Raw genomic sequence first — 25,975 nt, 5'->3', positions numbered from 1 at the left:
CACACATTAGATACCCTCACCCACCCACCCACAGGCGTTGGTGCTGATGCTGTGTCATAAATCAGAGCTGTCAAACAGATTTTACAGCTCACAGTGAAAGAAGGAGAGGCAGCCACCCAACAACCTTGAAAAGATGGAAGAAAGCAAAAGTAGAGAAGTTTTAGTCTCATTAAACCGGACACCTGGACCAAAGGACTCTATAAAGAGAGAGGGGACTGCTTTATTTTTTTTTACTGCTCAGGTCACAAGTGTTCATGAGGGACAAGCTGACAGCTCCTCTGTTAGGTTAGCATCATTTATAACAACACTCGCCCATGCATGATTTACAACAAGCATGTTGGATAAAGATGATACTTTGATGACTTTTGCATGTAGTTTTATTCCCAACATGTTTCATTCACTTCCGTATTGAGCTGCTCGTTTAACCATCTTCAGTATCGTTCTTCGGCTAAATTCAAGAAATGAGAAAGACGAGCTTCAGCTTTGGGAATCAGCAGGAAATCTAAAGACGGGGGGTAGAAGCAGAAAATGAAAACTTGCAAGGTGTAATCAGCCTTTTTCCATTTTATTGAAGAATTTTAAATGGACATATTTATCATGGTTAAGACCAGGATGTTGTGCAGTGGTCTTGTTAGGCTGTACACAGTTCTGTTTAAGTAAAATGATGAATCATAAAGGAGATCTAACAATCCTGAGAGGAAACATTGATGATACGCTCATGCTGAGCCAAAAACCAACGAATAAAGTGCAGTAAAGTATGTGGCAACATGTCAAACATGAGCTTTAGGTATTTTACCTGCTGCACTGGTGAGCTTTGAATTGGACTGTTTTCTCTGTCAGACACAAAATGTTAATTAAAAATAATTAATTAGCACAATTTGTGTCACACCTTGTTATTTTGGTCTGCAAAGAAGGGCTAAAAAATATTGGAAAAAAGGTTGGACTCCTTTGTTTTAAGAGTCGACTCGGCCAATACTGGCAGAACTCATTTCTCCCCTGTCCACACTTTTTTCCTCTTCTTGTTTCACAGATATAACTGAAGTTGGATTTATGCAAGCAGAACTTCTTTGTACCCACCTGCTCCAACCAATGTCATAAATCAGACGGAACAGCCCGCCTCCTCGAAAACCTATTTAATTGTCACTGAGGGCCTCTGTTGCCTCCCTCTTTCGTGTCGAACTCTACACGCTGCCCCGTACTTCTCAATCTCGATATGCGTGTGCGTTTTTTTTTTTATTTTATTTTTTTTACTCGTCTCAAGTGCTCATTGTCTCAGATAGCCTCCTCGTCCAAGCTCATCCAGTTAAATCCACTGATTGGACAAACTTATTGGATGTCAGAGACTGAATTGCTGCCTCTTAATATGCAAAATGAAAAAATCATGTACGTCCAGCAGCAGGGCTCAGAAGCCAAATCGCTCCTGGCAGCCTAATTCACTGGTCATTAGAAGAGCCAAATTGAATAATGGACTCAAAGTTGCGTGTGTGTGTGTGTTCTTGTGTGTGTCTGTTCAGTGTGACAGGGTAGGCCATGTTGGGTGGCTGTACTCTGTGGCACCCTTACCTTGGCCCATCAGTTTCAATCAAGCAGCGCTCCCTTTTCAGCCACGACCCCTCTCCATTAGGCCAGCAGCAGCCGCACGTGTTCTCCATTACGGGGCATTACCTGGTCAGCGCCTGGAGGCGTCACCTGAGAGGAATGGGGAAAGTTGTGACTCTGACTACACACAAAAAGCTCCTGATCCCATTTCTATTAAGATTCTTCCACTCCTCTCTTCCTTGAGGTAATCAGTGGGCTGTCGGAGCTTCATTGGGGAAAGTAATGGGATTTTGGGACGGCGACGGAAACACTCACTTATCTCGGCACATACATGGACGGTTAACAATGATCCAAGTATTCCTCTTAAGGTTCCTCTTTCTACTCCACTTTGTCCTCCTCACATTTTAAGTCTTAATGTTGCATTCGCTGCATCGTCTCTCTGTTGTTCGGGCTTTAAAAAGGGGAAGTGTCTTGAGTCGGTGGCCCAATCCACACCGGCGATATTTATGTCCCTGTGATGTTCCACCTTCAATCTGAATATCGCGGAGGCGTAATGTGGATTGGTAGTGACAGAGGTGAGACGTTTCAGCGCAGTGTGTGTGAATTCGCAGAGAGGGACACTAACATATTCAAACATTAATCATTTGAATGTACAAAAACGTGAGGAGGCCTGAGCTCGGGTGCCGTCTGAAAAGGACTAGTTTCGCCTTTGAAGAAGATGAAAATGTTAAAGTTTAAGAGCTTTGGATGTTTTGGAGATCTTATCCCTTACTGACAACACAAACAGCTTTGATGTTTGATAAAATAAAATTTAAAAGAAAGACATGGCCTCAATTTGTCTGGATAAATAAAAACAGTGATAAGGGTTGAGGGTGTTAAATGACGAGCTGCAGAAGACGAATAGAGAAATGTTTTTTTTCTCTCTGGCTTTTGTCAAAGTCATAAAACTGCACATTCAGAATGGAAGTTTTTTATTTTATTTTTTTTGTCGGTCATTTCAACAGTGACAGATCCTGTAACACTAATAGCATCATGATACATGAACAGACAGATTTTTAACTTAGTCTTTAAATCTTTCAAATTCTTTTCCCCAGAATCTCGAAAAAACAAAACAAAAGGAACCACGACCAACCAGTAACCAACATGAAAACACCACATTCAGGTGATTTAGGTGTGGCCTGATGTGGCTTGAAATGTGATTTTTTTATGTGAAGAATCAGACAGGAATGGGATGGATTGGAGTGGTCGCGCAGCCCGGTGGGCCTATCAGTCTGTGTTAGGGCCGCTGAGAGGGCTGTCTCAGAGGCGGCCTCTCATGCACTGGCCATTTCCCCGGGCCATTTGTCTTTGTCCACTTTCTTTCCCTTTCCTCTTTCTTCCTTTCCCTCCTCCTCCTCCTCATCTTCGATTCCTCATCTTAGACTCTCATTCCTCTTCGATCTGTTTCTCCTCTCTTTTCTTGTGCTTTATGATCAACATCATACCTCCCCCACTTTCCGCCTTTTTCCGCTATTCCTCTTGGAAACCAGAACGTTCTTACACTGGAAAATAACAGTACTTAGTCTTTTAAGCTTTTAAGTGAATACTTGATGATTTTTAGGATTTCCATTGTGGGGGGCAGAAGTCTCTTTATAACGATTCTAACTGTTTTGGTCCATTGTGGAGCGCCACAGAGCTTGGGGAGGGGGGTCATGTTTTCATCGCTGTCATTTGTTTAGTTGTAAATAATCACAGAAAAAGTACCTGCAGTGAGGAAAAGTGCTTGATGGGTACAATTAGCTAAACATTTTTCACAACGGTCCAAGAAGAATGTTGAGGCAAGGGTCGGCCTTTTTTCTTTTTTGTAATTTCTACTACAGCAAACCTGAGTCAGACTAATTTAAGCATATTTATTTGCAATGTCTATGTCACAGTTTTTCTGAGATATAACATGTCGGCTCGCTGTTTAGGAAGATCCCCAAAGTTTAAGCATTACGCTCCCTTTTCAGATCCACAGTGGACAGTTCAAAAGAAGGAGATCTTCACAGCACAGATATGAAAGAGTGTACATTAACGAGTAAAAACTGTCTCAAATGAACTGCAAATGAAAATACACTCTTCAAAGTTATAAGCAATGAAAAACAAAGATGTTCCAAACATGCTGCAGATTCAGTCTTCAGCTGGGGGAGCGCTATATATGAGGAAGGGTTTATCATTGAAATGCATTGAGTACAAATGTTCATGTTTGCTCTTCATGCACTTTTTAGGCTTTTTGCAGCACACATTGTTTGTTTTCATTATCGGAGCTTTTCTGTTGTTGCATTAGTTTTGGACTTCTTCGTGTATTTTCAATTTGCGTTGTTTCTAAAGTTGCCACACATTTGTTCTTCATGTAAATCATGTTGATTTCTTGCCCTTATCTGTCTCTGCAAGTGTTTCTAAAGAAGCCTTCTGCCAAAAAAATCAAGTATGAGCATGAGTCAAACTTGTTTTAAATGGGATTAGTTAATACTCATAGCCACTTTACATAACGACCTCTACCATCAGTGTGAATGGGTGCTGTGGGTGTCAAGTCCATTTAACATACGTCTACCATTTTAGATACATACCTGTTTTAAACAGTCAATATTAAAGAGTGTGCGAACTATAGCTCTAGAAAAACAGTTTCCCCCCAGGTTCCACTCAACAAAGGCCAACAAACACTGAAACTCCAGTAAAACTGTATCAACATTAAGAGAAACCTTAATTGCGCCTTTCTTCTTGGACAGACCTGTTGCTCCAGCAGCATCAAATAGTTCAACCTTTGTGACTGTGAATGCATGTTTGTGCGTTTCCACCTCCATGTTTATTCACGCCGTTTTGTGTTTTTTTGTTCACTGGTGTCAGCTATCCGCATTGTGTCACACCCAGAGGCTGAGCAGTCAGTCGTCCTGGCGTTGATGGACACGGGAAAGCGAGCACAGCCATTTAGCTGCAGTCTCCTTTTCGGCCCCACACCACATCCTCGATCCATCTACCCCCCCCCGCCCGCCTGCCCGCCCCCACTCTGGCTCTGCTGCTGCTGGGAGAATCATAGCCACTCACTCTGATGATTTATGACCACACCTGAAGCCAGCATTAGAAGTTTGCTTGTGACAAGGGGAAAAACACAAGTTAAAAAAAAAGTGTATACTGTATGTGTGCGAGAGAAAGAAATAGGTGTGGTGGTTTAAAGAAACCAGATAGAAAATGCATGAGTGACTTTTTCAGCATCAAGCAGAATGATAAAGATGTGCGTTGCTGCTTTTTGGTCTTTTGATGCACACATAGAGAGGAATATTGCACATCGTGTGTTGCCAACGCAAGCGTCTGTGTGTGTGCTTCATGTGCAGGGATCCCATTATAACACTCCTGGCCTTTATGACTCGGCCCCTCGCTCTCTCTCTCTCCTCTCCTTCCTCCATGAACCTTGACACTGCCAGCCTTACTGAAATGCAATCTCCCATAAAACCTATCAAATAAAAAATTCATATTGATACTCTGTGCCTCGGTTTTCTCCACCTTCTCTCACCATCAGCACTCCATGATGATAAATGAGCCACTGTCAGATATTAAAGTCTGGAACACAATAAAACGCTGATTCTCTCCTCTTTTCAACATCTCTTACTCCTTGCCGTCTGCGTGTTGCTTGTGACATATTTTCATGCTCTGGCTCGTCCAATACAGCTGCCATTCACCTGAGCTGCGTATCAACAGTGAGCTGCTAAAGTCCAACGATTAAAAATCAGATAAACCAGCAGCCTTCATGTTTAAAACTCATTATGTAGTTCTCTATGAGAGCAGAAGGCAAACGTAAACTTGCTGTTTTGATTGAGTAATCGATTAAAGTCGTTTTTTAAGCAGAAAAATCTCTGCTATTGCTTTTCAGACAGTTGTTTGCCATCTTTTTGCGTAAATAAATTTGATCTGATTTATCGCCTCGTCAGTTAAAAAATGACTAAGGTAAGAAAAAAAAACTTTTTTTAATACTAACTGGCGGTTTTGTTATTTATAATTTGAGGTAGAGCTGTCAGCATGAACTAGATCATTGCGATTAATGAAAGTTTAACATGTAGGCCTTACTTTTTTTTAAACCTTGATAAACTTGTATTTTTTGGCCTCTTTCGTCAGGCTGTGTATAAACCTTTGCAGTGTCTCCTTGTACTCACAGTGATGCAAAAGAAAGACACTGCTGCATCCTTGAATGTGTCGTTTCACTTTGAAAAGCTCAGTTGATGAGTCCAAAGTCATATTCACCTCATGACATCAAACATTTCCCTTTTCTTCCTGTTCCTTTCAGCTGTTGCCGTGAGGAGCTCCTTTTATTCTGGTTAAGTGAATGTTGTAGCACTTCGATCCACCAGAAGGTACTTTATTCATTTTTAAAATAAAAGCAGGGTTGAGTTTAGATTTAAAGTTGTGTACTTTCAGCTTAAGACGTTACAAAAATTCAAAATAAATGCCTCACAATTTTTATAGAAATGCAAAATTATGGAATTTTAAACATGCAATTAAAAGCCTGATTTAATCGCGATTAAAACATGCCATCATTTCACAGCCTCAGTATGGAGGTCTTATCTTCATTTCTGGTACGTTTGATTAGCTTTTTCAAATGTTTATAACAACTGTTCCTGTAGTGGTTTAAGAGAGCTGCCCCTCCCCCGTTAAATCACCTTTAAATGACCTTCAAAACAAACCTGAGTTTACATTCCTATTCACACCCTAAACTGTCTACTTTTAGTTTTTTCTGCCTCATATCAAACCAATGGAATAACGTTACATGGCGTACTTACTAATCACCGTAAATCTAACAGAGGAGGTCTTCACACCATCAGTGCGTTCAGCAGAGGCAACAGTTGATTGCACATTGCATCATCTCTCAAATACTAAATAGATGTTTGTGAACTGATGAGTTTTTTAATTGGTTATGAAATGGACTGAAATTAATATTGATGTCTCTTTATGACCTACAAAAGCAAATGAGACCAACAGAGACAAGATTGGTTGTTTTTTATATAATCTGAAACCGCTACTAAGGTGTCGGTGTCAGATAAATTGATAACAGCATGCTGCCGAAACAGCCATTATTTATGTTCTCCACTACAAAGACTTGTGATGATGCATCTGATTGTTAACAGAAAAGCCAAATAAGACTCTTTGTTAAGAAAGTTTCACCAAAGAGATATGTTCTATGTTCTACGTTCTTTGTCCAAGAGGACGCCAAAATAAAAGCGCCTCCTAGGACCTTTAATGCTCAGATTTACCTCGCCAACTGTTCTAAAGCAAGCAGCGATATCGGGTGTGATGACACCCAAGTTAAGTCTCTGTGTGGGAAACACTGGATGTTCATTACCTTTAATTATCATGAAGACATTGGCCTGACAAAAAGGAAGAAAACACTAAAATCACGGTCCACATGGATGATGAGCCCCTACAAATAGAGTTTTTCCTGCTTTACTTTTTCATTATATATTCACGGAAATAGAAGTGATGTTTCATCATTGTGTGTATTTGTGTTGGTAGAAAGTAAACCTGAATGTCTTACCTCTAAAATTAGCTGTGCTGCAGGAGCTCAAATCATGACGTGTGTAAAATGGCATAGCCCATTTCTCCCTCTTTACTCCCAGCTGAGCCTCTGTACTGCTCCATTACCCAGCAAGCCCTGCTGTTCTACCGTGAGCCACAGTACCGGCCCGTAGAGCCTGTCAGAGAGCCGGTCAGTTAGGCAAGCAGGTCGTCTGACGCAAATGTCCAAGGACTTTGTGCTGTGGATGTCATAATGAATGACACTCCGTATCTGTCAGTAATGTGTCTTCACCTTGAATATTAGGAGAACATTTGAAATAGCACGACGTGCAAAATGCAGAACTGGGGAGCAAAATTAAGTCTCCAGTTGGAGAGTTGGAGTTTTATTAAAAGGACTAATATGTAAATCTGACACCTACGTCTGTGGGGGAGCTGCCTACCTCTCTGGTCAAAACAAAAACTAAACTCATCTGTGCTGGAATCGAATCTTAGAAGGACGACATACTGGTTGCTGTGTTGATAAACCAGCACTTCATTATAGTGTGTTTCCTTAATCTCTACAACACATATTAGAGTGACAAAGGAACCATTTATCAGATAGTAATGGACCATAAATATGAATATGTAATAATCATCTTAAGAATTCAAAGACAAATATAAAAGTTGACATTCAGAAACCTCAAAGAAACTTATTATCATACCCTTGAAATGTATCTTTACTCTACACTGTGATTCCTGGGAATTGGGGGATTCTCCGCTGCTTTCTCTTGGTGCGTTGACTGCAGATGAGCACTGGCTGTTCTTAGTACCCATGAGCACAGCAGCATGACAGGCTTCAGAAATTTCGAAGAAGGCTTTTGTCTTTTAATAAGCCCTTAATGTAGCCTGCTGACAGGAGAAGATTGTCTCACTGGAACCAAGCATGAGGAAATGTCTCTGATACTCGAACCTGCTGACACTACAGATAAATAAATCGACAAGAGGGAAGAAGTGCTGCATGCTTATACCAATCATTTTATACAAAAAGACAGAGATGCAAGAGCTGATGCAAGTGGTTCATTTTCATTAAAGTCCAAGTAAACGTCCCATCACATGCTCCTGGTATTGAGGTGCATTTGTGTCCTTTTCGTAAAACAACTTTGTTTTCAATCAGAGCAGATTCTGTAGTTTGAGTGAAAGGTGAAAAAGTAAAGTCAAGAAAATGAGTGTTTTCAAAGCTCTGTTGGCTATTTGGTGTCACTTTCTTAATGACACCGAAAAGCAAACCATTTTCATGAGGTGACACCATAAAAAGTCCAACCAATCAGAGACCATCATCTTGTCAAGGGGACCAATTAGAGGCCATCATTCGATCAGTGGTTCAATTGCCATGTTTCCATTGGTACAAATTACAACTGTGTCAACTTGTGTCCCTTGAGGTGGTATTTCCTGTTGTAACTGTGTGGTATTTTAATCACGCGTGCTAAAGGGTAACGTAAAACACTGATTTTGTTTACGCAGAGAGTTGACGGTTTTTCATGATGCTCATGATGTTGGGTTTGACTGTGCACTTGTACAACTTGGATCAAGTTGCAAACAGACTATTATCTATGTGAATTCAGTACAACCATAGGTCCAGTGTTGTGGACTGTTTCTACCCTGTATGATAATGCATGGTTATTTTGTGCCTTTGCACCAATGGACCTTTGTATGTTTAAATGTATTTTTGGACTGTGTGTATCTAAGTTAGAATATTCATTTTATAACTAATAGGTATTGATTGAGTTATTTCAAGGTTTACATTTGGTCTGTCTCTATTTGGATGAAAGATCTTTCCAGAACCCTCACAGGCTTATTTTTTTTTTTACCTTCCAAGGACAGAGCTTTCCACCGCCTTCTGTTTTAGAGCAGATAATGATTCTCTTTTATTTGGAATAGGATTGCATTTTCTCTTTTTCTCATCCTCTGTCCTTCCCTCCTCACCTTTACCTTTCCCTCTCCCACTCCACCCCCCTTCGCCCTCTCCCCTTCCTGACGGTTGGCCGCTGCTGCTCCATGGCGGCGATGCTCTATCGCTCCGTCACAGAGCGAGCGAGGAATGAGAGACAAATCAAAACCACCTTATTTCCCCTCAGTCCCCCCTCACCGTGCCAGATTGAATTTGAGGTTTTTCATCTTCTTTTTCATCTTTCTCTTTTCCCTGCCTCCCTTGGCGTCCACTGCGAATTACCTGGATCTAAGCCATCTCACAACTCCATGACGCAGTATCATTTATGCATATGGAGGGAGATAGTCACCAGCTCTCACTGTTGATTCTTTTGACTCGCTTTAAATCCACTTTTTTTTAGTTGTGTGTTCAAAATTGATAAGTCCCGAAATCTATCAAGTATTCCTCGTTGATTTTACCGGTCTCCACTCGGGCACATTTCCAAATTAGTTTTGCTGACTTTAATGTCAAAAACATGGTTAATCTTTAAAGCAAACTATTGACGTGTTTTATAAAATGATCAGTGATGTTCTGAACATTGCTTTGAATGGGCCGTTTTATGGCAATGAAAATGTAAAAGTCAAGTTTTTTTGGACCACCATTTTTGTGACGCCGTCGGGAGAGATGATGACATTATATCATTCAGTCAACTTGTCTTTAAATTGCTGGATTTGTTTAACTGAACTTGAGGTGTATGATCTTACAAAGAGAAGATATAGATAGATGCACACTATACATTTAACACAGCACTGATTTTTCTCTACGAACCACCAGACTCCATTTTTTCTGAAATTGAGATTACACTAGTTTCCTCATTGTCGCTGCTATCATTCTATTAATAATAGAAATTCAAGGGGGATCATTAATCTCACTCAACACAAAAACAGCAGGTTTCACTCAAGTTTACAGAACGCTGTGAGCACGTAGACGTTGTTTCATTTAAAGACTGCACAGCCTCATACCTCCACATCAACTGCTAAAGACATAAACAGGCACGCTGTTTTTATGAAAGCTCAACACTGATTGCACCTGATTTCAGCGGTAGTTGCAAATTTATGACTAAGGCGGTCTCATCTGAAAATCAAAAGTGACAGTCACATTTGCATTGCGTGCTGATTAAACTGCACAGCGGAGTGTGTTGGAGGAAGCTTGAATAACACCACAGCCTTGTCAGATATTTAGTGTTAAACCAACATAGAGTGACTTTTGTACTCAATTCAAGATCCAACCACACCTTCAAAATGAACAATATACTATAATACGCATCTTATGAAAGTGAACGACCAATGAAAGGTGTTCAAAACTTTTCTAACCCAACAAGAATTTGAAGGGTGGAGGCCTGAAACACTGCAGGAGTAACAACCTGGGACGTGGTTGTGAGTTGTCAGAAGGTGGTCTAGGGGCTCCTGGATCCTGCTACCTGAGAAAAATGACTCACCTCCAACTCCATCGGACCTACTCCCAGTCTCCCTTCACCCCACCTTTTCATTTTCAATTATGGGTTAGAATATGAATCTTTAATAGGGTGATAATTGTGCTAGCATATTTGCTGTCACCCACCATTAGCCCAGATTAATTAGCCCATTTACTTTAGCTTAAGAAAGTGTCTGGCTGAGGAATGGGGGCACTGATGGAAGACGGGTGGAGAGAGAGTAGAATCAGCACAATCTGTTCTGTATCATAATGCCATCTTTCTCCGGCTTCTCTCTGTCTCTTCGTGTCGTTCGCCTCTCTGCCCTTTCCCTGAGCTTTTCTCCTTCTCTCATCTTACTTACTCTGTTAGTCTGTTTCATCACTCTGCACTCGTCCGCCCCTGCTTCTCGGCAATATTTTTTTCTTTTTTGTCGCGCTGTTGCTTTTCAAGTGGTTGTGTCGTGAGGATTCGGGGGGAAATCAAGAAACTTTCATACAACCATCACTTCTTTAATTGGCAGAAGAGTGGGAGCCCGTGGAACTTATTAATTTGGTCAAGAACCTGACTGATTATAGAAGCTAACCTCATGGTTGACGGCTGTGGTTTTCTGGTAGAGTCTGTTCTGAATTGAATGAACTTTCTCCTGCAGCCACGTTTGTGTCCTTGGGGATGACACTTAACCTCAAGTTGCTCCCACTGTTCCGTCAGCGGCATATAAAGCAATACATGCTCAAGTCTATTTACTATTTGCAAAACATCAAGAAACTGTATGATTCAAACAAAGTTTTTTTAATTGAACAATATTCTCCAAATGTAAGCTGCAGGAGCTGGGAATTGAACCCCCAACCTTTCAGTTGAGAGACGACCACCTTCACCAACTCAGCCACAGCCGCCCCATTTAAAACATGACCTTTACATTTTAAATGCCATCAAACTGTTGGGTAGAGGAAATGTTCAGAACATCAGTGATTAATTATTATTACTATATTATTGTACATTATTACAGCTTAACTGGCCAATGTTTCTATGTAAACATTCAAACAAATTACTAGGTGTTATGGGAAATGGTGTCCGACTAGAATTATTGCAGAAATCTTGATAGATTTTCTACCATTAAACAACTTTGCGTATTTGTTCATTTGTTAAGATCCCCAATAGCTGTATCAAGAGCTTGGCTATTCTTATTGGGGTCCACATAAAAAAAAAACAATCATAGCTGTTTGTAAAGAAATGTAAAAAATGCTCCGACTTACTGTAAGACTTTCTTCCCGCCACAGACACATCGGTATTACAAACGCAAAAAAAAAAAAAGACTCTAAAAGAATTTAGCAAAGAGGAAGCTATCTCATATCATCAAAAATGGTGCAGACCAAAATCACAGCTAAAAGTAGACGGAGTATTGGACTTAAATAAATCAGGTGGTCTGAAATAAGAGTCTGAAGGAATGCTTCTGTTGCTTCAAACCTGCAGAATGTGGACATGTGCAAATGTTTCCATAACCTTCCTATAAAGTGACAGTATGGCAGCGTTGCATAGATTGTTCTCTTGCCCCAAAGGGCTTCAATGAAATGACTGTTTTAAAGTTCACTCCTAACACAGTTGTTTCTGAACCCATGGCATTTCACATTCAGAGAGAGAACAAGTTGACTTTCTCATTCCCAGCTCATTGTTGTTGTACACAATGACCAGCACTGACCTAAAGCTGTAAAGGAATAAAAAGCTCGCTGCTGAGTGTTTGGATTTCTTAATATCCTCATTAACCAAACTATATGAAGTCATTTAACAAAAAAACATATAAAGTGGTAAACACAGCCTGTGAGAGGCAAAATGAAATCAGAGGTGGTGTTCATTTTCAGTGTAATTGGTAGTGTGAGCCAACATCTCAGATTCCATGAAATCATTTGATTCTGTGAGAGTGAAAATATTGCTTAATGGAGCTTTAATCGCACTCTCCACCTTGGGATAAGTCGTGTGTGTGAGCGCGTGTGTGTGAGGCGATGGAGTAACTTGGCCATGTCACGAGCTGTATATCTCCCAGCAGGCAGTGGGAAATGAGGTCTAATCGGAGGGATATTAAAGTCACAATAGACTGCTCCTGCTATTAGGGCCTGTCAGCCCTGGCCTCCTCTCTCACCTTGATATCGCTCAGTCTCTGAATATTTATACGCCTATATCAAAGGCTACTTACACAGTATCTTCTGTGCATTATTTTATTGTGAGCGTGTTCTTCAGCATCAAGGAATGTATCAATCACGTCAGCCACTCAAGGTCTTTGAATGTTTATGCATTTCGGATCCCTTTGACCCTGCTTATACAATCAACCTGTGTGTCCTCTGATCCCCAGGTGCAGTGGGGGCAAGGTTGCTCTCAGGTCAGAGCAAACCCGTCACCATGGATGTGGACGAGGAGGAGAATATGAGTGAGTCGACTCTGATTTTCGTCATTTTTCTGTCTGTCCTGAGCAAGAGATGGTCTCTACTCTGAAGTGTCTGCCTGTATTTACTTTTCCTTCTTTTTGTCTGCATGCATGTCTTTCCTTGTATGTGTAATCAGTGTAAACTAGTTGACTTGCCATCAGAAGATTTAGCATTGTCCCTAGCCTACATTTTCTTTCAAAAAAAAATCCTGTAAGATGCAATACAGTGCTGAACAAAACATCTTTAATGTAATTCTAACTTTTTTCACAAAAATTATTTACCAGACAATATTACTTCTTATGTCTTTTCAATTTCTATTCGCATTAAAGGGGACATATTATCCTTTTTTTTTACCTTTACAGTCCCCTGTGCTCTGAATGAAAGTTTACCCAAAATAAATGTTCAAAAACACTGTAATAGGGGATTTTTCATACGATGTCCCCTTTAAGCAATCTATCCATAAACTCAAACTGGACCATCATTTGCCCTAACCTCCACACAGTCCAGTGAATACACACTCCTGTACAACTGAAACTTTGTCAGAAAGAGCTAATCATTACATCCAAGAGGCTTCAGGACATATTTCAGATTCCTTCTACATCATTCCTCTCTTCAGAAATTCCTTTCCACTCCATCTCATTGAACTTCAATGGGACTTTTGGGTGTGAACTTGAGGCTCATGCGGCACGGAGAGACATAATTAAATGTGTTTCCCCCTCACCTTAACAATTTTTAACTCACATTCAAAGGCAGCCGTCGCCCCAGCAGTTCCTCATCCTTCAAGACAAATGAAAAGTTTGTCTTCTTGTGTCGTACTCAGTGTTTGTGCTCTGAGGAGATGCATGTTGTTCAGTGTTAAGTCAGATCTGCCAACATTTAAAGTCATCTTATTCAAGGCTCTGAAGCCTTTTTCTTTCATTTCCAGTCAAAGGATATATTTGAAGATAAAACGCAGTCCAAGCTCACACAACCCACTTTTTAGAATATACCGAGGGGAACGGCAGAGGAAAACATGAAATTCACTTCTAACTTTTATGTGACAACCATAGCGCTTCTTAAAATTCTTTAATCACATGAATTTTCCCAAGTGAAACACCCAACAAACACTTGACTTGAATTCTGATGAAAGACTTTTTTGTCTGTTTGGTTCATGCAAACCCCACAGGGGTTTTAAGATCTGTTAGATGCAAGCATATAGGATCTTTTGTCATTTAATATAATTGGTGCTGATTACACAGCAACAGGCATGAAGATGACCCCAAATGCATGTTTGTGCCATAATTCAATGCATGATGTGATGGCTGTTTCTGTTTGGCTTTCATCATCTGATCTGGTCTCAGGCTCTGGACCAGTGCTAGATATCGATCATCCTGCAAGAAGCGTTTAAAATGACCGTTATCAGTTTGAAATTTGTTGAATGATAAATATTAGAATGGGGAAAGAGAACTCCAGTAGTTTTTTTATTTTTTGTTTGTTTTTTTCCTGTGTGCCATGATATTCACTGTATCTGTCTTTGCAGCATGCTAGAACTTTTGAAAATGTGATGACCTTTTTGATTGGTCCCTATTCCCCACATATCGAGCTGTCTTAGAGGAATTACTAATGGACAACCAAATGTGTTTATTAAGGGGCCTGATGAATTCTGTTGCAATGCTTTCAGGTTTCTGAATTCTGTTTAACAATCGGAGTGACTGACACTGCTTATCCTAAATCCAATGAAATTCTTCTTGACTGCTGGAGGCTGGGCTTTAATTCTGGATTTGATTATCTCGAGGGTGTGCAGGTTGAGTATCTCCTATCAATAAAGTCATGCAATGTGAATCCTCAGATTAGATTTGAAGTAGGATGTATAAAGTACAATAGGGGAGCTTATTTAGGGGCCGTCTTTCAAAATTTGCCGGCAATTCAAAGCCTTTTCTGCTCGTTACAATGAGGAAGCTTGCTCTACAGCAGCCTCCATACTTAGTGAATTACACCCTGTCGAGTGCTTTTGCTTGTTAAAGCATGCAACAGAAGTTCTGTGATTGTTGGAAGGGGCTGCTACCTGGGAAGTGCTCTAGCTTGTGAATTTAATTTGAGTTGAAGAGTGAGCTGAGTTTCTTTTCAACAAAGCTTATTTGGCACGTCCACCTAATTTCAGTTACCAGCTTTTTTCAGGTATCAGTTTTTTTATTACTCATTCTGAAAGTGCTTTCGCATGGTAAAGTGTGTTATGGGAGCTCGAGGTTCTTAGTGTTTGTTTGTGCTTGGTACTGGAGAAGTTTATTTGGGATTCAAGTTTTGAAAACTCTTACTATCTAGTAGTCCGCTCTGCTGCTCTTGTTTGTGGGCTTTGTTGGTTTTACAACAATGGCCAAAGCTCCCACTAGGCTGGTGAATTGGTAAGTTCATTGAGTAAACGTATATCAATTTTGAGGGCCACTCAACATGGAGTTGCTCCTTCTCATAGGCAGCCCTACACGAAGTGCCTTGAGTGCTGGGCTGTGGCATCACCTTGTCCTTTGCCTTTTTCTAGTTGGTCAGTGTTGCTGTTCCTCATGAAGGGGTGGTAATAGTCCTTCAGAAACCTTTCAGCCATTGAGATGGGTTTCCTCTTAACATTGGGGGTGATAATCATCCAGGGCTGAAGCAGGAAGAATAATAAGGACAAGAATTAGAAATGTAACAATGGTATTAAAGATTTCTGAATGACTGGCAGTGTTCTCTGTCACTCAGGTTCTTGTTGAGAAGTGTTTGCGGGTAAATCTTTTGTAATGATGTGGGCTCCTATATGTAGATGCCCTACACCATCCCAGGTCACATGTGGCTGTTTTCATATAAGATACTTGACCTGCATGTGTGTGGGACAGTTCAAATTGAGTGCTAAAGCTCTACCTCTGGCGGTCATCCAGAATACAAAGTACTGGTTAAATACTGAACTCTTGTTCTATGTATTTGACTCATTGCTGATGAAGACAATGGTCTTTTTTGTCTTCTTCATCGTGTTCATATTTGATATTTCTTTGAGAATTAAAGTCCTTTTGTAATTTGTAAATTTACAGAGAATCAGCACCATTCTTTTAGGTGACTTTTCTACTCTGCACTGTTAAGCCTTCCTCCTTTCCCCTATTCGTTTTCATTATGCTAACAATATGTAGAATACATGCACACACCAAAAAATATTGCATGTTTTGGATGCACATTGTCTCTTCAATTGAAAGATATGCGATTTGTTTTCTTGCTCCTAGAAATAAATGTCTTTCTTTCCTTGCCTTTAGTCTATTGTAGTATGCAGATGGTACCAGCATGTCAGTACATTTTGCAACCTGAAACACTGTTCTTTGACAAACTCTATGGGGGGGGATCTCAGAGGCGAAGGGTCTTATGAATGGCACCTCATTAGAAACAGCTTTCAAATTCAGATTTCCCTCATTTCAAATATGACAGTCATTCTCTTCCAAATATTTTGTGAAACGGGTAAACAACATTTTAACATCCCAGCGTGTCACCAGTCAAGCCTTTAGGATCCTGCAGTAGGTGGAGACTTCTCCTTCTGCCTCTTTGATGTATTCTCCTCTTTGCCTGGTCCTCAGCTCCTCTCCCTGCACTTCTCCCTTGCACTCCCTCAACCCGAACCTACAATCCCACTCATGCACACTGCGGCCTCTCTTTCTCCTGAGTACCGCAAGGAGTAACCTATCAAGCCTTTGCTGAAGGATGTTATAAATGAAAATTTTTGCCAATATTCCATCCACTTTGCTAACTGGATTCAGTGATATGTGTTCCCCAGTACAGTGTATATCAGAGCCTGCAGTTAAAAACTGAACACTTAAAATGTACCCAATTTCTGTGTAGGCACTCAAGCGATTAAAAATTGATAGAGTGGATGAGAAGCAGCTCTGTGTGTGTGTCTCTGTTAACTTATGAACATGTGCTTGTATTTGTGTGCATTTATGTTGTAGAATCATAACACTTTGCAACCTGAAAAGTTTAATATTCTTCTCCCACTTTACCCTAACCTTTAAGATAACAAACTGTCATAACGTCAACTTTGATTTTGAAGAAAAGTTGATTAATTTCCATTGAACTAATGAAATTTCATATAACAAAGTAAATTCTGAAATGTTCTACATGATTTTACTTCTTGGCTTAGGCATATGCATGGCACTTAGAGCAGTACTGTTGGTGTTTTTCAGTTGTAGGGATATCGATAGACTAAAGGCTAATATGTTGAATAAAAATAAATGTCAGCTTCACTTGCTTTTATGATGGAACACAAATCATTGGTTCAGTTCCAAAGAGTGATAAAGGAATCTATAAATTTTGCATTTACAAGATCCTGCAACGAAGGCGTTGTAAGTTACTCTTTCTGGGCACCGCAGGTTCGAGCAGCACCGATGTTAAGGAAAACCGAAACCTGGACAACGTGTCCTGCAAAGACGGGATGGGAGTGGCTGAGCAGCTCCCAAATGGCAGTGGCCTGGGCAGTCGAAAGCGGCCCCTAGAAGAGGGGAACAATGGACATACACACTCAAAGTTTCGTGCCAAAAAGCGCAAGAAAACACCTGGGCCAGTCCTGCCCAAAAACGCTCTGATGCAGTTGAATGAAATCAAACCTGGTCTACAGTACAAACTGCTGTCTCAGACAGGACCAGTCCATGCACCAGTGTTTGTCATGACTGTTGAGGTGAATGGACAGATGTTTGAGGGCATGGGCCCAACTAAGAAGAAGGCTAAACTGAATGCAGCTGAGAAAGCACTGCGTTCCTTTGTCCAGTTCCCCAATGCATCTGAGGCACACCTGGCCATGGGTCGAACACTGACAGTGAACACAGACTTTACTTCTGACCAGGCTGACTTTCCAGACATGCTCTTCAATGGCTTTGAGACACCAGCCGCACCTGAAGAATCCTTCTATGTAGGCTCCAATGGTAGCAGCTCCTTAAACTCGCTAGGGGAGTACCCACTGTCCACGCCACCTGGCAGCAACCTCGTTCAGGCCCCCTTGCCCCCTCCATCAGCATTCAGCTCACCTTCCAGTGGCAAAAACCCAGTCATGATCCTCAATGAGCTCAGGCCAGGCCTCAAATATGACTTTGTGTCAGAGAGTGGGGAGAGTCACGCCAAGAATTTTGTGATGTCAGTAACAGTGGATTCACAGACGTTCGAAGGTTCAGGGCGCAACAAGAAGCTGGCTAAAGCCCGGGCAGCGCAGGCAGCCCTCTCAGCTCTCTTCAACATGCAGCTAGACCAGACACCATCCCGGCAACCCATTCCAAGAGAGGGACTGCAGCTTCATCTACCCCAGGTAAGAGATCTATTTTCTGTGTAATTGAAAATTAATACAGATACTTACTAGAGAAACCTATGGGGGACCATGTCACTAAGTTTGCCTGCCTCATGCCTGTTTAGTTTGTTTTTACGCCCTCAAATTTCTAGAAAATTTCAGGCAAGCTGCTCCTGAAATCTTCTGACTTGCATTGTTATACATGCGCCTCACATTGGAAGGAGATAGGGGGTGGGGGGTCTCAGGAGGCAGTGCATAACATAAAAAGAACAAGAATGGGCAGATGAAGCTGTCCATCACTTTAAAATGCATTATAACAGCGCTACCTGTATGTTTGACTTATTCACTGTATAACAAATAAGCAGAGAAAAACAGACAGGTAAACAAAAAACATAATAAAGCAGTCACGATGTGCGCCAACATCGCATCAGACATGCAGTTGCAGGATATTAATGTCAACACTTCCTCGGCTGGGGTTCGGTAAGGGGAATTGTCCTGAATTTCTTGTGCTGCACTTGCACATCTGCTCAACCCAGCTTTAAATGGTAAAAAAAAAATTGGTAGAAAATGAATTCAATAAATTGAATGCACCATTAGAATTTGACTGATACATTTCAACTGGTAAATATAGGAAAATATTTAGGTTGTAAGAACACTTCATCATAATCACACTTCAATCAACGCTATGGTGGCTCGTCAACATTTTTGGCCTCACAACGTAAAGTACTTTGAAAGACAGAATAGTGTATGGTATATACTCAGGGAACACTGATACTTGATTTGAATAAGCTCAATAGTCAACATTGAACTCAATAGAATAATCTTTTAGTTTTTTAAGACATATTTACATAAAATATTGTTAAGTGGGATGAACACTCGAGGATAGTTTTGAGGAAGTCTGGATCTAAGACATAATGTCTCTTTTTATTTTTTTTAATATCCAAAAAGTAATGGCATTTAAGTGACAGTAGTATTATGCTTCAAATTCAGCTTCTTGAATCTGACCTGGACAATCATCAATCATCACTCTACTTAAAACCATCATGGCAATTTAAGAAGTGTTAGAAATGACCAAGTGATGGTTAATGAAAGGCATGGGGGCGGGACCTTTGTTTTTTGCTTTATACAGTAGATCGTCTCCCTGGGTTTAGAGCTCTTTTTGATTATTTATTGCATTAATCTTTTGGATTCTTAAGTATTATCCAAACATCCTGACCCGTCTGGTAGGTTATCTTCTAAACCTCATTCACATCAGGTGCGCCGAGACTAAAGGCTGGTTGTCACTTTAAATGCCACTAAAGAAGTCACTACAAGAGCCCTGCCAGTGTGTGAAGAGGGACAAAACAGTCAGCAAAGCTAATCAGCGCCACACACAGTCAGCAGTCCGCTCCTCAGAGCCTTCTTTTTTCTCCTTAACTCCCTCTTCCCACTTTCTCACAACTGATTTATTCAACAAGCACCCCATTTTAACGACAACGACCCCACTAATTGCTCGATTAATTCTCTGTCGCTTGGTATTTAATTCCTGCTGCCTGTTTCCATCTGGCAAGGAACTAATGGGGGGGGAAATGGTTGGAATCCACTTTTTTCAAAAGAATATTTGAATGTTGCGTTTGTGTTTTCTAGTTTAAGTTGTCTTTGTTGACACTTCAACCATTAGAGGTTAGAAATACTGTAACATGCAAACTGGAAAATAATGGACCTGTTTGTTTTATTTTTCATTCCGATGCTCAGGGAAAGGTTTCTTTTGAGATCTTCATTTTTTTCTAAAGTGAATTAGGACTTTCACTTTTTTTCAACAACTATGGATTGAAAGTCATTTTTATACCATATGCGACCTTGAATTGCAAAAGTCAAATGATCTTGCTACGAGTGGGTGACTTCGAAGTGGCAGGGAAGTAATATTGGACTAATCTCTTTAATTTGTGGTCATCCAGCCGTCTGCTCTCTCTTGGTTCTCGTCATTTTCCATCACATTAGCAATGGATAAAGAGCCAGCAAGAGGATGGGACTGTCCAAGAACAAAAGATGTGTGAAGTTCACTTGAGGCCCTAACAGAGTGTAGATGGGAGTTTGAAACATGGTGCAGTGAACATGAACACTTTGCTTACATGTGTTGCTCAGCTTCCCTTCTTTGGTTTTTGCTTTTTGAGATTCACCGTCAGATGGGAGATGATAAATTATAACTGTCACGCCAAGCTCAGACAGCGCTGCTTGAAAGACTGTTAGCTATCCCTCAGGGGGTCAACCCAGTTTCACTTGTTGCCGTTTCATCGCTCTGACTCTTGTTTTGGAGCTGAATGTGAACGCTGTGACAGGTACATGGTGCTCCAGGGGAGGATAACATCAGACGCGCTTTGTAAGCTGACACATCTGACACAAGCTCATGTTTGTGTGGATGTGTTTTTCTTCCTGCTGTGTGTTTATGTGCTTTATCTGTGTGTCTGTGTGTGTGTGGTGTGTGTGTGTGTGATTCTAGGTTCTGGCTGACGCCGTCTCTCGTCTGGTGGTGGATAAGTTCAGTGAGCTGACAGACAACTTCACCTCCCCCCATGCACGTCGGAAAGTCCTAGCAGGAGTTGTCATGACAACAGGTACATTGGGAAGGAGAGATGGTTGCTTCTTTTATCCTCACAAAACATGGCACTGTCACTTTTCAAAATTAAACAGGACAATTGAGATTTCATGGTTCATGGAAACAAGTTAACATTATTATTCACAGTTAAGTAGCAACATGCTCAGGTCTGCTCTTGAAATGTCTCCTGAGAAATCAGTCAACTATTTAGCAGCTTATGCAAAACACTAATGAGTTAAACAGTTTTGTGTTCGGTTCTATCACCAGTGGTAGAGTCTAAATAAAAACAATAACATTAGCACTGTTCTTGTGAACACACACAAAGAATCTGCTCATTTATTTTACAGAGTATTTCCATTTTTTACTTGACTTCACTCTATACTTAAACCTTTTCAAAACATGTACATGTTCATGTATAATTCATAAAAACATGCAGCAAAATTTGAAACAGTTTATAAACTCCCCAAGAGACGTCTCATCATGCTTTTTTTTTTTTTTTTTTAAATTAGAATAAAAACATTTCAGTGGGGTGGCTCGAGACTAGAGGCTTCCAAGTTTCATCCTGCTGTCTGATGTCAGAAATCCTTCTTTATACATACAAATCTCAAACTGAAGACTTTTAGTCTCAAGTTATGCTCCGTGAATGTCAGATGTATAAGTCTGTTAACAGTGTGTTGAACCAAAATTGAGTTGAAGGCAGACTAAACAACAACCAACCCCCCCCCCCCCCCCCCACAGGAGAATAATACCAACATCAGTACATGAGACGAGTACGAAACTATCAGTATTACTCCAAAGATTATATCGCTTTTTTTCTCCTTTGTTATTCATAGTGAGTTTTTTATTTTCAAAGCATGGTTTTCCTCTTCCACTTCTAATTAAATAAAAATGACTCCTTTAAGTTGTATGTTTACATGAATTATAGCGCTGCCCCCATAAGCTACAGAAGCACCTTTTATAAATGGTGCTCATATGGCACTCTGCAGGATCACTCAAAGACATGAAGACTTCTTTTAAATCTTATCATGAAGTTAGCACTAAAAATCTACAGCAGCTGTGAAATGATATTTTAGGGGGAGTGTCCATTCACTAATATGTCTTTGTTCCCTTTACCTCCCACAGGGACAGATGTAAAGGAGGCACAGGTCATTTGTGTCTCCACAGGAACCAAATGCATCAACGGTGAGTACATGAGTGACCGCGGCCTGGCTCTCAACGACTGTCACGCTGAGATAATCGCCCGACGCTCGCTCATCAGGTACCTCTACTCCCAGCTGGAGTTCTTCCTCAGGTCAGTGGACGGTGTAAATGTCTTTTTCTTCAAGCATAGTTTATTATTTGTTAGCTTTTATAATCTCATGTCGTGCATTTGCACTGCTCTTTGCTGTATCTAATAACATTCGTTCAAGTCCAGTTTTGTAGACGCCGTATTATTTACGGTGTCGTTTGTCTGTTTGTCATAGCAACAACAAGGAAGACCACCAGAGATCGATATTCGTGTCATGTGAAAAGGGAGGCTACAGGTTAAAGGACAACGTCCAGTTCCACCTCTACATCAGCACCTCGCCCTGCGGAGACGCCCGGATCTTCTCCCCTCACGAGGCTGGAGTTGAAGGTACACAGCGTCCACTCCCTGCAGCAGCAGCCATGTCTCTGCTGCTTAGCTCTGACAACATGTTTTTAATTTGGTCTCATCTTAGCACACAATTCAGTCTCAAAAACAGTGTGTGTGTGTGTATGTGTGTTTTTGATCGAATTACGTCGGTAGGTTTTTCCTCTTCCTCATGCTTGGTTTCATTTAATTAGAATTTTACTGCGTCGTGCAAACACGCATTACAGACACATTTAAACAAGGCTCGAGTAATTAGAGCTTTTTGTCATTCGCTGTCTGTCTCTATCAGTCCTCCTCCCGCCCAGCACACCCACACTGTCTGTCTGATTAACCTCCCTCTTACTCTTGTCAAAGTGTTTTCAGTTGCACATGGCAGACTGAATAGAAAACAGCCACATTCAATCAGTCACTGACTAGATGGCGCCTGCTGGTGGAACAGCAGAAAACATTCATAACAAAATCATAACTAATAGGTCAGGCTTTGTTGAAGCTACATTTTGCTTTCTTTCCTATTATGATAATTGAATCATAATGGGGCCTTCATTTCTTGCACAGGTATGCTGTATAGTTATTTACAGAGCGATATAATACATCACTATTATAGTCCTCAAATAGAAACATTATATATGACACAGGGAATGAGTTTGTTTTGTCTTCTGCTGGTTTCTGCATTAACATCCTTTTTATCGTCGTTGTGATTCAGACCAGGGAGACAGACATCCCAACCGGAAAGCACGGGGCCAGTTAAGGACCAAGATTGAGTCGGGGGAGGGCACCATCCCTGTAAGGTCCAGCAACACCATCCAGACCTGGGACGGGGTGCTGCAGGGGGAGAGGCTACTCACCATGTCCTGTAGTGACAAGATCGCGAGGTAATTTGGTCCAAATTGAGTTTACTAATTCAAAGAAGGTGTGATGATTTTCAGCTTTCTAATATGTGAACCATGATGCCAAGAGTCAGGTAAAGAGACTGATACTACTTTATGCCTCATATGAAGTTACTGTACTGTGTTATATTCACAGTGTGGATTAGAGGGCTGTGCTCAAAAAATCGACAAAGCAATATATCATCATATACTCCGTGTAAATGCATTTATCGATGCACATGTTACAGAATCAATACATCTGCCAAGCTGTCACTTTTGAAAGATTGGCCGATGGTGCGGTTTCACTGTAAAAACATAGCCACAGCTCTGGGATTAAAATATTTGAATGTATTTCAGGAACTCTGAGGACCTGAACTAATTCCTCTGCTGTAACTGTCAACGGTAGAGAACAGCTGTTGGGGTGAATTCTGTGCAGGACGTGGTCATTATCCAGAATCAGTGCAGATCACCACATGTGTCTCTGTGTCGTGATAGATATTGAATCGTGGGGTCGTTGTTTGACCTCCTCTATCCTGACTGACAGGTTGATGGAGAAGTAAACTGTCATACACCTTTTTTATCCTAAACAGCTGTTTAAAAAATGAACATCATTCTGTTTTAAAGAAAAGCTGAAACTGGCCAAGGAGACGATAAATCATTAACAATAACTGGTTAGCTCATGATATAAGGTGATGAGGATATGAGGTTGAAGGTTCTTCTACATTGACTATGTTGATCTCTCTTTGTTTTCATACTCAAATCTGCGCTGAAGCCTGATTTTAGTTTTTCCAGAAAGAAACACATGATAGTCCTGTGTGTGTGTGTGTGTGTGTGTGTGTGTGTGTGTGTGTGTGTGTGTGTGTGTGTGTGTGTGTGTGTGTGTGTGTGTGTGTGTGTGTGTGTGTGTGTGTGTGTGTGTGTGTGTGTGTGTGTGTGTGTGTGTGTGTGTGTGTGTGTGTGTGTGTGTGTGTGTGTGTGTGTGTGTGTGTGTGTGTGTGTGTGTGTTTTATTTACCCATGCTGCAATGAATCACTTTGTCATTTCCAGTCTATCATTCTCTTCTGGGAGTGTCGGGGGACGGCTGAATTGATGGATCCTCTTGTCTTTAGATCATTTTTTCGTTTGCAGGCAGATCAAAGCATCTTTAGTCTCTGTCCATGTTCAAGGCAACTCTGTGCTTCTCTTTTGATGAACCATGAAGCTTCTCCATAACTCTTGTCAGAAGCAGCCCCCTCTACCCCCCCTTCTCCTCCTGTCTTTTCTTCTCCGTTCAGGATCATAACACATCCCCCAAATGAACTGAGTGAAGTGATTGACCACTAAGCATTTATTTGATGAGGGTGATGTAGACTGTGTGGCAAAAGTTATTTGTTGTGTTAAAAAAAAGGGAAAAAAAGAGATGTTGCACTTTCAGGCAGACAAAGCTGGTACTACAGACTCAGAGTTTGTGTTAATATCCAAAATTGGAGCGATCCAAGTCAGTAGAGGGTAGCATACATTTGTCATGAGGGTTTGTTGAGGCCAAGTTGGAAATCACAAGAACAAAATAATACAGAGATCTCAGCTTTAGTTGCAATTCAGAATCAGAGTATCACAAAAGTACATTAAAATGACAGTATTTTAAACGTGTCCTTCAACTGTAAGGAAAAGACTATTTAAGGCCTCCCAGTTTGCTACACAGTCATTTGCCATGTGAGGGAACTGCTGTCCACCTGCTCCAGTCCACATGTGAGTGATTGTTAGCCGCAGGGCTGCTATTTAATACAGCACAAACTGACTGGCATACTTTGACCGTGCCCATAATGTTCCCTCCTTACACATTGTTTTCTCCCTCTCATTTTGCTTTGATTACATGCCCGGCCCCGAGGCCTCGGCCAGAACGAGCAGTGCTCTGCCTCAGTCCTCATCGTTTCCCTTATATTTGATTGAGCTCATTAGCAAAAGCACTCATGGTTATTTCTCTCTGTTTGTCCTGTTTCCTCCTGTCTTTATGTGCTTTTGATTACATTGGCAATCGGACTTGTTCACCTGCTCTCAGACTCATTGTGCACACGATGCTGAATAAGATAACCACCAAGCGTTACACTCAAGTTTGACGAGAATGAAATCGACTGCCTTAGAAAACATAACTCAATATGTGTGCCCTTGCATGTTTGTGGTTTTCTAAATATATATATATATACTTTTATTTATTTTTTTATCCTGGTGTTTTTTTGAAAAATGTGCTTGTACACTTTGTGGACAGCACAGAAATATAATATAGCTATTCAAATGTATTGAACGTGTCCGCCACTGCTCTAAGCTATGAAATCACAGATTTCAATTTGGCTTTCCCTTAGTTTCACACACAATATCACACGCTCACTCCCTCTCTTTAACACACACATACAGAGAGTGTATTGCATATGGAAGCCTGGGGTCTTTGCTTGCATATACTTCTTCATTGTTCTTGGTCCATGTTGGTAATTTCACACAGTCTGCCTAAAGGCAAAGATGGAACGAGAGAAGCTCAGTGTCACTTTGTGTTATTGTTAATTTGGTTAGCCCTTCAAGCTAAAGTTGTTCAATCATTCAGTCCTTATAAAATCATTATTACGCTGGCCCAGTTGAGCTTTGTGGCTCAACAAATGAGCAAGTTTTTCTTCTACAGTCGATGACATGATCCTTTTCTAACTTTTTGCACATACTGTAGGTACTGTAGTTTCTGTAAATTGAATTCGACTTACATCTTTTTGCCAATGATACTTGATTAAAAACTAAATAATTCTTTATTTGCTTTTATCTTTAAATAGTCCCT

The 25,975-nt window shown here is 40.8% G+C and overlaps 1 protein-coding gene across 4 annotated transcripts in view; it reads left to right on the top strand.

Moving 5' to 3' along the window:
- Positions 1 to 25,975, top strand: part of adarb1b (adenosine deaminase RNA specific B1b) — a 116,562-nt gene that overhangs the window by 85,540 nt on the left and 5,047 nt on the right. For all 4 annotated transcript variants that reach the window (XM_079357313.1, XM_079357311.1, XM_079357312.1 and 1 more), the window contains 6 exons: positions 12,787 to 12,861; positions 17,221 to 18,146; positions 20,605 to 20,719; positions 21,823 to 21,991; positions 22,164 to 22,315; positions 23,016 to 23,184. In XM_079357313.1, coding sequence (XP_079213439.1) covers positions 12,834 to 12,861; positions 17,221 to 18,146; positions 20,605 to 20,719; positions 21,823 to 21,991; positions 22,164 to 22,315; positions 23,016 to 23,184 — 1,559 coding nt within the window. In that variant the 5' untranslated portion in view covers positions 12,787 to 12,833. The remainder of the gene's footprint in view (positions 1 to 12,786; positions 12,862 to 17,220; positions 18,147 to 20,604; positions 20,720 to 21,822; positions 21,992 to 22,163; positions 22,316 to 23,015; positions 23,185 to 25,975) is intronic.

The sequence above is a fragment of the Symphodus melops genome (assembly GCF_947650265.1).
Source record: "Symphodus melops genome assembly, chromosome: 12".
In the NCBI taxonomy this organism is placed as follows: Eukaryota; Metazoa; Chordata; class Actinopteri; order Labriformes; family Labridae; genus Symphodus; species Symphodus melops.
The sequence above is the reverse complement of the archived record's forward strand: the minus strand, read 5'-3'. Positions and strand labels throughout refer to the sequence as shown.